Below are 13,750 nucleotides of genomic sequence, written 5' to 3'. Positions count from 1 at the left end.
AAATATCCATCTACACAAACTCACACGTCCAATCTGTGACATTCCCAGAGGATGCGGTGTAGGGTCCAGCAACTGAAATGATCTCCACGTTATACTTCTTTCCAGGAGTCAGTCCTGAGAAGGTGAAGTTTCTGGCATCCTGGCCAACAGAAACATTTCTGACCACGCTTTCCAAAACCGCATCGTACATGACTATCGTATAGCCAGTTCGCTCTCCAGCAGCTTCCTCCCAGGATGCACGAAGACTATCTGGGCGTCCATCATTGGTCACAATCAAGCTGGATGGGGCGAGAGGATCTGAGGTAAAATGAAAGAGTCTTATTAGTTTAATTTAACTTCATTTCATCGTCACTTATGTTCCACTCAATTCCCATGGGAATTCAAGAGGGATTAAAATCTATTCAATAATAATCCTTCATAACAAAGATTTCATAAATCTATAAATTGGTGCCAAAACTTAGGTGCCCCAATGCCATGTGTTTACAGTCGATTCTATAACAGCATCTTGGTGCCAAGATTTCATTGTAGAATACTAGTGTAAGTCGGCAATGGTCTTGCTAAAGGTCGGCGTCAACAATTATGCCAAGTCAATGGCAGTTGTAACTGTTGGTGCTTAACTGTACCCTGAAATGCATAACTTACAGTATTCTATAAGTTACGTATGTATCTCTGAGACACAACCATGACCTGCCCATACTGTGCCCATATGTATACCCCCTTGCACTTATGCACTGTAATCCGTTGGGTTGGTCGTGAGCCCTTGGGCCCTGGCCGAGGCCAGCAGGGCGCCGACCCAGGCCAAGGGGAGACCGACCCACCACCGCACACCCCAGCTACACAATACCCCCTAAGCTACCCCTCCCCCCAGTCCCTCAGGAAGAAGGGAAATAGGCATACAGGCGGGCCTCGCGGCCGAACCGGAACCCACGCAGACAGAGCCACTCGTGCGAGCCTCACGGCTGAACTGGAACCCAATCACACACAGGGAGGGGTGAAAGAACCCAGAGGGCCCCAAGATGCCAGACACGCGCTGAACACCAGCAACAGGGCAGAGGGGGAAACAAAGGACCAGAGCGGGCCACGCCCACGCAGGGGACTAGCGCAGGACAGGGGAACTAACACAGCAACCCCCTCCCCACCAGGGTAGGAGCCCCAGGCAGAAGCCAGAGGAACCAAACACAAAGGAAGGCAGAAAGCCTTTGCCTCAAACCCACTGTAGACAGAGGCACACAGAACATAAAGGGTTAAGCTTGTAGAGCCAGCAGAGAGAGAGTGCCATAAATCAACAAACAATCAGAGAGAACGCTTCCCCTCCCGAGAGGGAGTGGGGCCCATCCAAACAAACACACTGGCAGAGGCAGGAATACAATACACACAGTACACAAAGGGTTAAACTCACTGAGCCAGCAGGCCAGGACACTGGGAAGAGAAATCCTTAAAACAAACAAACCAAGGAGAACGCTCTCACTCAGCCCAGAGCCCCGGAGGCTGAGCAATGCCCAGCCCCCACTAAACAAACGAGCAGCTGACCCTGATTACAGAGCTACGCACACACACACACACACACACACACACACACAGCAGCAGCTAACCCAGAGGGAAGGAAAAGAATACTCTAAATCAACACAGATCCCTGTCAGAACCTAGAGCATGTTCTGAGAGAAACCTATCAGGCTTTCCTGTTACCACCAGATAAGTAACGCAAAAGCAGAGAAACTCTTCAGCTGCAGGCTAAAGTACTATCCCCTGACGTCAGCACAACCCCTGGCAGCCAATCAGAAGAGACGTCCCCCCTCCCCCTCAGCCAAACCGGCAGAATCATAACATCATCCCCCCTTCAAGGGCCCCCCCTACCCCGTCCACGAGGTTTAGGTTTGTGAGGGAAAAGGCGATGGAACCGTCTGACTAGGATTGGCGCGTGGACATGAGTAGCGTCCTCCCAGGAATTGTCTGCCGGTCCATATCCCATCCACGCAATGAGATACTGGAGATGTCCCCGGAAGCGCCTTGCATCCAAGACATCCCGGACTTCGTATTCCCCCTGGGAGGCTGAGATGGCTGGACTAGCAGGCAACGCGGGCAAAGCCCCTTTTCTCAGAATCACAGGCTTCAGCAAGGACACATGAAAGGTGTTATGTACCCGTAATGTAGGTGGTAACTTTAGCTGATAACAGACCCGATTCACTTGCCTCACAATGGGATACGGGCCCACAAATCGAGGTGCAAAGCGGGAGGAGGGAATCTTCAGACGAAGATTACGCGTGGACAACCACACCAAGTCGCCAGGCTGGAAGTGCGGTTCCACTCTGCGAGACCGATCCGCTTGGCGTTTCATACGAGTGGAGGTCACTCGCAGCGCTTTCTGAACTGATGACCAAATTGCTTGGAGCGAGGTCACCGCATCAACCGCTGCCGGGACATCCAAGTTGGTTTTCAAGGGGGCTGGTATCCGCGGGTGTCGTCCATATACGATGTAAAAGGGCGACGCGCCCGTGGCCGAGCTCACTCGGTTGTTATGAGCGAATTCTGCCCAAGGCAGCAGCTGACTCCAGTTGTTGTGGTGCTCATTGACATACATCCGTAGGAACTGCTTCAAGCATTGGTTCACTCGTTCTGTTTGGCCATTGGATTGTGGGTGATATCCCGACGAAAAGTTCAGCTTTACTTCAAGGGCCCGATTCAGGGCTCTCCAGAACTTTGAGACAAACTGTACTCCTCGATCAGAGGTAATAGATTCTGGCAGACCATGGAGACGAAAAATAGAGCTGATGAAATACTGTGCCAGCTTCACCGCCGAAGGAAGGGTAGGCATGGGTATGAAGTGGGCCATTTAGAAAACCGGTCCACCACTACCAAGACAACTGTGTGCCCTTCAGAGTTAGGCAGATCCGTAACAAAGTCCATGGCAATGTGGGTCCACGGTCTCTCAGGTACCGGTAAAGGCATCAGCAACCCCTGGGGTCTCCGACGGTCAGCCTTATGCTGGGCGCACTCAGGACACGCAGCCACAAACTCCTGCACATCCCGATCAAGTGAAGGCCACCAATACTGCTGGGAGATGAACCGCTTGGTTCCCAGGATCCCGGGATGTCCTGCCATTCGAGAGGCATGCCCCCATTGGAGTGTCTTTTCTCTCAGCCGGGGTGGCACAAAGGTCATACCTGCAGGTACTGCTAGCGTCATCGCGGGCACAATGACATCAGGTTTAATTACATACTGCAGGGGTTCTTCCTCCAGGTCAGCCTCCATGGACCTGGAGAGGGCATCTGCCTTGATGTTCTTCTCCGCTGGACGATAGGTCAGAATGAAATCAAAGCGGGAGAAGAATAGTGCCCACCGGGCCTGGCGAGGATTCAGCCTTCTCGCTTCTCGTAAATAAGTCAGGTTTTTATGGTCCGTGAACACCGTGAAGGGCTCCTGCGCCCCTTCCAGCAGATGACGCCATTCTTCCAGGGCCAATTTAATGGCTAATAGCTCCTGATCCCCGATGGCATAATTCTTCTCGGCAGGGGTATACTTTTTAGAGAAGAATGCACATGGGAGAAGTTTCCCACTGGGGTGGGCCTGGGACAGCACTGCTCCTACGCCAACCGATGATGCATCCACTTCCACGAAAAATTTATTTGTCGGGTTGGGATGGCGCAACACTGGAGCTCCAACAAATGCCTGTTTCAGATTCTCAAAGGCCTGACACGCCTCAGGCGACCAGTTGCGAGCGTCAGCGTTCTTCTTAGTCAAGGCAGTAAGAGGGGCAGTCAGGGACGAGTAATTCCAAATAAACTGCCTATAGTAGTTGGCAAAACCTAAGAAGCGCTGTAGAGCCTTACGCCCCGTAGGTTGCTGCCAGTGCAGGATGGCTGTCAGCTTACTGGGGTCCATACGCAGCCCGTGGTTAGAAATGATGTACCCCAGGAAGAGCAGTTCGGAGCGATGGAATTCACATTTTTCCAATTTCACATAGAGGTGGTTCTCCCTCAACCGCTGCAATACGGTCTTCAGGTGCTCCTGGTGCTCTTCCTCAGCCCTTGAAAAAATCAAAATATCGTCCAAGTAGACCATCACAAACTTATACAGGAGATCCCTGAAGATGTCATTCATGAAGGCTTGGAAGACGGCTGGAGCATTAGCAAGTCCAAAGGGCATTACCAGATATTCGTAATGCCCGTCGCGGGTGTTAAACGCCGTCTTCCACTCATCCCCCTCCTTGATCCGCACAAGGTTGTAGGCCCCCCTGAGATCGAGCTTGGAGAAGATCTGGGCCCCCTGGAGGCGGTCAAACATCTCAGAAATCAAGGGAAGGGGGTATTTGTCCTTCCGCGTGATGGCATTGAGTCCCCTGTAGTCAATACAGGGGCGCAACCCCCCATCCTTCTTCTCCACGAAGAAGAATCCAGCCCCCGCGGGTGATTTAGAGGGCCGGATGAAGCCTCGAGCTAGGTTCTCTCGAATATACTGGGACATGGCTTCGTCTCTGGCCGGGATAGGGGGTATACGCGGCCACGGGGAGGTTCAGTGCCAGGTAGTAGCTCTATGGCACAGTCATAGGAGCGATGAGGAGGCAGAATCTCTGCTTGCTGTTTGGAAAAAACATCTCCAAAGGGTCTGTAGGGCCCCGGTAACATAACATTGGCTCGATCCAAAGGAAGCGTCACTGGGGCTGGCGAGACCTTATCCAAACAGACCTTCTGGCAGCCCGGGCCCCACGCCGTCAATTCACCCCGGGCCCAATCAATGCAAGGGTTATGCAGGCGAAGCCAGGGTAATCCCAGGATTATGGCCTCAGTGGCCGACGGAAGGACGTAGAAGGAGATAACTTCTTTGTGTAAGACTCCTACCCGTATGGTCATAGGCACGGTTCTGGAGCGGAGAACTCCCCGAACCAGTCCCCAAGCCGCTGAGACGGTGATGGGCTGAGGTAACTCCATCGTAGGAATTTGATGAACCCGCACCAGGTCCGCGCTGATAAAGTTGCCTCCCGCCCCCGAGTCAACTAGCGCCTCAAAACAAGGGGTATCCTTAATCGCCAGTAGAACTGGCACCAAAACCTGCATCCAAGGGGAGAAGGACTTTGGCCCTGACCCGGTCTCCCTAGCCGGTATCAGGGCTGCTGGTTTCCCGACTTCTTTCTCTTCGGGCACTCACGGACAAAGTGCCCTTTCACTCCACAATGCAGGCACAGCCCCTTAGAGCGTCTCCGCTGTCTCTCCTGGGCCGCCCGGTCAACCTGCATAGGTTCAGACCCATCGGGCACACCCAGCGACGGGGAAGCAGGGCTCTTGTGCGAGCTCCTCGAGTTAGCCCCTGCAACCTGCTGACCAGCGCGACGTTCACAGGCCCGCTCCCTGAACCGGATGTCCACCTGGGTACAGAGACGGATGAGGTCATTCAGATCTGAGGGCAGCTCCCGGCCTGTGAGTTCGTCCTTAATGTTGGCCGAGACACCATGCCAAAATACCGCAGTCAGGCTTGGGTTATCCCAACCTAGCTCTGCGGCCAAAGTCCGAAACTGGATGGCGTACTCACCCAGAGAGAGTCGCCCCTGATGTAGGTTCAACAGCTGAGTCGCCGCCGAGGAGGGCTTCCCGGGTTCCTCAAAGATGAGCCGAAATTGTTTCAAAAACTCTGCCAAATTATCCAGGAGGGGATCCTTCTTCTCCCATAAGGGCGAGGCCCAGGCCAGAGCGGGGCCTGCCAGTAGAGAGATAATATAAGCCACCTTCGCCCGATCCGAAGGAAAATCCCGGGCCTGCAACTCGAAGACAATTTGGCATTGATTGAGGAACCCCCGGCAGGTCTTACTGTCGCCCTCGTACCTCGGGGGCGTAGCCACCCGAATCCCTCGGCCACATGCGTGGGAACTAGGCGGAGTAGCTGCTGGCGGGACCTCCGCAGCCCCCGTGACAGTCAGCGAGTCTACCCGTTGAGACAGTGCGTTCACGACTCCCGATACCTGTTGTAGCTGAGCATGCAATTGCTGGAGCAGCTGCATGGGGGATGGATCGGTCGAGCTCATGGCTTTTTGCGTTCTGTAATCCGTTGGGTTGGTCGTGAGCCCTTGGGCCCTGGCCGAGGCCAGCAGGGCGCCGACCCAGGCCAAGGGGAGACCGACCCACCACCGCACACCCCAGCTACACAATACCCCCTAAGCTACCCCTCCCCCCAGTCCCTCAGGAAGAAGGGAAATAGGCATACAGGCGGGCCTCGCGGCCGAACCGGAACCCACGCAGACAGAGCCACTCGTGCGAGCCTCACGGCTGAACTGGAACCCAATCACACACAGGGAGGGGTGAAAGAACCCAGAGGGCCCCAAGATGCCAGACACGCGCTGAACACCAGCAACAGGGCAGAGGGGGAAACAAAGGACCAGAGCGGGCCACGCCCACGCAGGGGACTAGCGCAGGACAGGGGAACTAACACAGCAACCCCCTCCCCACCAGGGTAGGAGCCCCAGGCAGAAGCCAGAGGAACCAAACACAAAGGAAGGCAGAAAGCCTTTGCCTCAAACCCACTGTAGACAGAGGCACACAGAACATAAAGGGTTAAGCTTGTAGAGCCAGCAGAGAGAGAGTGCCATAAATCAACAAACAATCAGAGAGAACGCTTCCCCTCCCGAGAGGGAGTGGGGCCCATCCAAACAAACACACTGGCAGAGGCAGGAATACAATACACACAGTACACAAAGGGTTAAACTCACTGAGCCAGCAGGCCAGGACACTGGGAAGAGAAATCCTTAAAACAAACAAACCAAGGAGAAGGCTCTCACTCAGCCCAGAGCCCCGGAGGCTGAGCAATGCCCAGCCCCCACTAAACAAACGAGCAGCTGACCCTGATTACAGAGCTACGCACACACACACACACACACACACACACACACACAGCAGCAGCTAACCCAGAGGGAAGGAAAAGAATACTCTAAATCAACACAGATCCCTGTCAGAACCTAGAGCATGTTCTGAGAGAAACCTATCAGGCTTTCCTGTTACCACCAGATAAGTAACGCAAAAGCAGAGAAACTCTTCAGCTGCAGGCTAAAGTACTATCCCCTGACGTCAGCACAACCCCTGGCAGCCAATCAGAAGAGACGTCCCCCCTCCCCCTCAGCCAAACCGGCAGAATCATAACATGCACTAATCCTCTAATTCTGTAAAAGTCACCAAACATTGCATGCACAAATTTGGGCACAGGCCCAATTTGCACACATAATTTAATTAAATAACAAGTTAATTAGCGTCAAAACTTGGTTTGTTTTTTTTTAACAATTATTGGAACTAGTTAAATTTAATTGAAATTTATGTGTGTAAATTTAGGTGCAGCATCCATACCTCAAATTTACATGCGAGCTGAAAAAGGAGGTGTGGAAATGGGAGGGTCATGGCCGGAATGGGGGCATTCCTAAAATTAACGCATGTTGTTATGGAATAATGAGGATACGCAGCTAATAGAGGCACATACATTTGTACCACGTTTCGGTGCAAATGGTCACACCTAAAGTTAGGCACGATTCACAGTCATAAGTGCTACTCTATAAACCATGCCTTAAATTAAGCGCGGCTTACAGAATAGCGCTTTTTTTCAGTGCTGATCTTTTTGGCGCTGTATATACAATCTAACCCTAGGTGATTTTGCTGCGTTTGTTACAGAATAGCATAGCACAAAATTGCCACTTAGTGGCACCAATCGCATGCATAACCGCTATTATCCTATAACTTACGGGAACAACTGGTGCCCATCTAAGTGTAAATGTGTAGAACTGCCCTTCATGAGTAAAATTTAAAACAAAACACATGATGCTTAAACAAAGAAATATTGAACACAATATCCCATAGTTCAAACCCTCTCCCTTCCTGCAATGAATTTAAAAAATATTTACAACAAAGCTTCAAAAGACTCTTCCACTCTTCCAAGCCCAAACCATCAAAATCCAGAATCCATAAAGTCATTCTAGTTGACCTCTATTCATTTTAGTAAAAGTCTTGTAAAACCAAAGTTTCAGCTTCCTTCAAAGTGAACATAATTTGTCCATCAGCTGTGTTCAGAGTTTATGATAGACACTGAATATCAGTCAATAACTGATGGCCTGAAATTCAAGAGCAATTTGGGCCACTAGCAACATCCACTATCTGGATAAATGCCACTGACCGGGGTCCTCCATCGATTTCTAGCAGCATTATCCAGATAATGCCATTGAACGTCATTACAGACTGCCCCTGTGTTGTTTGTATAGTGAGCAAAGTGGGAAGGTCACCTGGGGGTCCTTTTACTAAGGTGCGCTGAAAAGTGGCCTGCGCTAGTGTAGGCGCATGTTTTAGATGCACACGCATCCATTTTTCAGCGCGCCTGTAAAAAATACCTTTGGGGGGGGGAGCAAAAATGGACATGCGGCAAAATGAAAATTGGCGCGCATCCATTTAGGGTCTGAGACCTTACTGCCACCCTTTTACTTAGCGGTAAGGTCTCACGCGTTAACCGGGCGGTAACGGTCAACACGCGTTCAAATGCTGATTACCGCCCGTGTGCAGGAAAATAATATTATTTTCCAGCACGCATAGTGGGCGCACGTAAAAAATGAGTACATGAAACATATGCTTTGAGAACCTCTTCCCTGAGGAAGTTTTTTTTTTTACGAAACCTGGCCATGTCGGTAGAGGTTCTCCTGCTACTAAACATTGTCGTCAACCTATTAAGTTAAGTGCTATGCTGTGTTACACTACAGTTTCTAAGAATAATTATGATATGCTGCATAAGATATATGCCACAAATTTAAAATAAGGGTGATCTAATGACGATTTGCACCGCAACCATTTTTTTCAATACGAAGGTTATCAATAGAAATCAAACAAAATAAAACATGGAAAAGAAAATAAGATGATACCTTTTTTTATTGGACATGACTTAATACATTTCGAAGGCAGATCGGAAATAAGCAAATGAGGTAGCAGATAGTATATATGAGAGAAACATCAAAGCATTACTTTGACTGTCTGACAGAATGGGAGGGTGGGGGTGGGTAGGGGGACATCAAAGCATTTCATTGATATTCTAACAGGATGGGTGTTGGTAGGTGAGAGGAGGGTAATAAACAGAGAAATACAGCTTTATGGTTTATAATGGGTTAGAAAACCCAGATCCTTATTAAGTCCTGTTTGTTGGGTGTCAAAATATTCAATCATTCTTATTTCAAAGGTCTTACGTTCCTGTATTGTTTTAAAATTACCTTTCTGTTTAATAAACCTCTCTGTTTATTTCTCTGTTTATTACCCTCCTCTCACCTACCAACACCCATTCTGTTAGAATATCAATGAAATGCTTTGATGTCCCCATGCATACCTCCTACCCACCCCCATCCTCCCACTCTGTCAGACTGTCAAAGTAATGCTTTGATGTTTCTCTCATATATACTATCTGCTACCACATTTGCTTATTTCCGATCTGACGAAGAAGGGAAACCTTCGAAAGCTAATCAAGAAATGTATTAAGTTATGTCTAATAAAAAAAGGTATCACCTTATTTTCTTTTCCATGTTTTATTTTGTTTGATTTCTATTGATAACCTTTAAGAGTGGACTAACACGGCTACCACACCTCTCTGCTTTCAATACGAAGAAAGAACAAGCTGTTCTAATGGTGTGAGTTGCAATAAGATCTGATGATCCCCCTCAAAATATATAAAAAATAAATTCAAATATATGGTAGATTTTGTACTTGATCTTCCTGCTATAATATTACTGTTTGCGATACTTTATGTATCGTAGTTATATTTATGTCCCCACATTTGGTTAAAAACTCTTTTTGGTCAACTAATTTGATTTTTCATACACTCCTATGGGCATCTCTAGCGCTTAGCGTGCACTAAAAACACTACTGCACCTTTGTAAAACACCCCCTAAGTGTGATATTCAGCATTTTACCAGCTCTAGGGCACCACGTAACAGGACCGACTTCTTTGCAGTAACTTTGGCTAGTTAGGAGCTGAATATTGGCATTTAACTAGCAAAGTGCCTACTCTGCCCCCAGATCACCCCCACAATAGCCGGTTTTAAGGTAGGCAGTAACTGGTCAGGTGCCAATGAAAATGACTGGTTAGTCACGAACAAGTAATCTAACTGGCCAGTAAAATCACTTTAACTACTGCTACTACTACTACTTAACATTTCTAGAGCACTACTAGGGTTACGCAGCGCTGTACAGTTTAACAAACAAAAGGACAGTCCCTGCTCAAAGGAGCTTACAATCTAAAGAACGAAATGTCAAGTTGGGGCAGTCAAGATTTCCTGAAGAGAGGTGTAGTGGTTAGGTGCCGAAGGCGACATTGAAGAGGTGGGCTTTGAGCAAGGATTTGAAGATGGGCAGGGAGGGGGCCTGGCGTATGGGCTCAGGGAGTTTATTCCAAGCATAGGGTGAGGCGAGGCAGAAAGGGCAGAGCCTGGAATTGGCGGTGGTGGAGAAGGGTACTGAAAGGAGGGATTTGTCTTGAGAGCGGAGGTTACGGGTAGGGATGTAGGGGGAGATGAGGGTAGAGAGGTAGGGAGGGGCTGCAGATCGAGTGCATTTGTAGGTTAGTAGGAGAAGCTTGAACTGTATGCGGTACTTGATCGAAGCCAGTGAAGTGACTTGAGGAGAGGGGTGATATGAGTATATTGGTCCAGGCAGAAGATAAGACGTGCAGCCGAGTTCTGAACGGACTGAAGGGGGGATAGATGGCTAAGTGGGAGGCCAGTGAGGAGTAGGTTGCAGTAGTCAAGGCGAGAGGTAATGAGAGCGTGGACGAGAGTTCGGGTGGTGTGCTCAGAGAGGAAAGGGCGAATTTTGCTAATGTTATAGAGGAAGAAGCGACAGGTCTTGGCTATCTGCTGGGTATGCGCAGAGAAGGAGAGGGAGGAGTCGAAGATGACTCCGAGGTTGCGGGCAGATGAGATGGGGACGATGAGGGTGTTATCAACTGAGATAGAGAGTGGAGGGAGAGGGGAAGTGGGTTTGGGTGGGAAGACAATAAGCTCGGTCTTGGCCATGTTCAGTTTCAGGTGGCGGTTGGACATCCAGGCAGCAATGTCAGATAAGCAAGCAGATACTTTGGCCTGGGTTTCGGCAGTGATGTCTGGTGTGGAGAGATAAAGCTAGGTGTCATCAGCATAAAGATGATATTGGAAACCATGAGATGAGATCAGGGAGCCCAGGGAAGAGGTGTAGATTGAAAAAAGAAGGGGTCCAAGGACAGATCCCTGAGGAACTCCAACAGAGAGTGGGATGGGGGTGTAGGAAGAACCATGAGAGTGTACTCTGAAGGTATGGTGGGAGAGATAAGAGGAGAACCAGGAGAGGACAGAGCCCTGGAACCCAAATGAGGATAGTGTGGCAAGAAGTAAATTGTGATTGACGGTGTCAAAAGCGGCGGATAGGTCGAGGAGGATGAGGATGGAGTAGTGACCTTTGGATTTGGCAAGGAACAGGTCATTGCAGACTTTAGATAGTGCCATTTCTGTCAAGTGTAGGGGGCGAAAGCCGGATTGAAGCGGATCGAGGATGGTTGACTCATTAATTTCTATTTCTACACAAATGAGGCCTGCTGCCCCATAGGATATCCCACAGATTATAACACACCCAGCTGGACACACATTATTAACAAACTTACTTCCACATTGAGAGTATCAGTCAATATGCTTTTCAACCAATGACAATGTTCAGCCCTCCAAAGAGAAATACACATTAGCTCTTACATGTCCAGTCGGTGATGTTCCGTGAGGTGGCCTTGTAGGGTCCTGCTGTGGCACTTACTTCGACGCCATATTTCTTCCCCGGGACTAGATTATTAAAAGTGTAGTTCTTCACATCCCTCCCAAGCGAGACATGGTCAGCAACACCTCCAGAGGGTACCTCATACAGCGTAACAGAACACTCATCTTGACCTTCAGTGTATGCCTTCCAGAAGATGTGCAATGCGGACTGGCTGCCCAAGTTGGAAAGAGTAAGATCTTCTGGAGCCAGAGGATCTAGAGGTAGAACGCAAAGAAGAACCATTTCAACAGGGAGCGATTCCGCAACTGGGCACCTATAAATGGTAGCAATCAGTATAAAGGAATTTAGGTGCCTACTTTCCTTCATAGAAAACTAGCATAACCTTCAAAAGAGCCACCCATAACTTAGGTGCAAACAGTTCCTCCTATTTTAGAACTGGCACAAAAGTGGGTGCCTAAGTACCAGAAATATGCACATACCTCCAAATTCTATATATCGTGTCTTAATTTCTACGTAGAACTCGAACTGTATTCTATAACAATACATAACTTAATTGGTTAGCTAATCAGTACTGTTAATTGGATGCTAACAAGCAAAGGTATCCCGAGGGAAACCTTTCGTAAACTAATACAATCAATGGTCCTAAGTCATGCAGACTACTGCAACGGAATCTATGCGGGATGCAAAGAACAACTCACAAAAAAAAACTCCAGACCGCCCAAAACACAGCAGCCAGACTGATATATGGTAAAACATGATTCGAAAGCGTTAAACCTCTTCGAGAAAAGCTGCACTGGCTCCCAATCAAAGAACGGATCATCTTCAAAATCTGCACTTTAGTCCATAAAATCATTTACGGCATAGTCCCAGGATACATGATGGACCTCATTGATTTACCAACTAGAAACAGACTCAGATCAGCACGATCATATCTAAACCTACATTACCCAAACTGCAAAGGGCTAAAATACAAAACAACTCATGCATCTATTGTTGTCCAAGGTGCACCTTTTAACAAGAAGTGTCAGGTAGAAGGAGAATTTTGGCAAGTCCTAGATTTTAAACTTTCATCCCAGTGCATTATGGGGTCCTTTTACCAAGGCGTGCTAGAGTTTTTAGCACACGCTAATTAGCATGCGATAATGCTAGATACGCCCATAGGAATAAATGGGCATCTCTAGCGTTTAGCCAGTGCTTATTTTTAGAGAACGCAAAAAACGCTAGCGCACCTTTGTAAAATGACCCATATGATGTCTGTTGTCTTTGCGTCTTCTAGTTTGAAATCAGCATACAGCTACCAGAATGCACAGGATGTCAGATGAAGGGGGTTCAAAATCAAGGCCTGGCCTACAGGCTGCCCCGAGGAATCGGGTTATTCATTTTAGTCTAAGTTAAAGGATCATATTCCTTTACGTGGTATAACAATCTGTTGGAGAAGACTGGCTGAGTGAGAACAAGAGTTTCATGTTGTCCATGAACCCTTTCTATACTTACAGGTCCATTCAGTGATGTTTGGGGAGAAGGATTCAGACGGCCCACATATAGCTGCAATGCTCAAGGTCATAGGGCTCCCGACAGGCAGGTCATGGAAGACATAGCTGGTGTCACTGTGCCCAACTGAAACATCTCTGAGTTTTCCCTGGGATCTAGCACTGTGCAAAATCAACCTGTAGGAGTCTCTTCCTCCTGCAGGCTCCATCCAGGTAGCATACAGTGCTGTGGAACTTCCTCGGCTGCTAAGTTTCACATCGGCAGGAGCAATCGGAGCTGCAACAGGATAAGAAACTGAGCTTCATCAACAGCTTTCAGGACTCACCTCTTCTCTAGGCAAACACATTGTATGGCAGTCCCCCCCCCCCCCCCCCCCCCCCACACACACACACACACACTTCCGAAAGTACCCCTGTGGTCTGGAAAGCTCAAATATGATAGTGGGCCTGGATAATTCTCATGTTTCTTACTTTGAGGAAGAAAATAATACAGGATATTACACAGTTTGCAAGACTTACACCTGGAGG

At 48.7% G+C, this 13,750-nt stretch overlaps 1 protein-coding gene across 4 annotated transcripts in view; it reads right to left on the bottom strand.

Annotated features, from left to right (window-relative positions):
- The window catches only part of LOC115482037 (receptor-type tyrosine-protein phosphatase V-like), a 92,127-nt gene that overhangs the window by 47,258 nt on the left and 31,119 nt on the right, over positions 1-13,750 (bottom strand). For 3 of the 4 annotated variants that reach the window (XM_030221585.1, XM_030221588.1, XM_030221586.1), the window contains exons 12-14: positions 13,227-13,499; positions 11,714-11,986; positions 25-297 (exon numbers count right to left, since the gene is read on the bottom strand). In XM_030221585.1, coding sequence (XP_030077445.1) covers positions 25-297; positions 11,714-11,986; positions 13,227-13,499 — 819 coding nt within the window. The remainder of the gene's footprint in view (positions 1-24; positions 298-11,713; positions 11,987-13,226; positions 13,500-13,750) is intronic. The other variant, XM_030221587.1, reaches the window with a different exon arrangement.

This window comes from Microcaecilia unicolor, chromosome 12 (assembly GCF_901765095.1).
Source record: "Microcaecilia unicolor chromosome 12, aMicUni1.1, whole genome shotgun sequence".
Classification (NCBI taxonomy): domain Eukaryota; kingdom Metazoa; phylum Chordata; class Amphibia; order Gymnophiona; family Siphonopidae; genus Microcaecilia; species Microcaecilia unicolor.
This window is presented reverse-complemented; position numbering and strand designations above follow the sequence as displayed.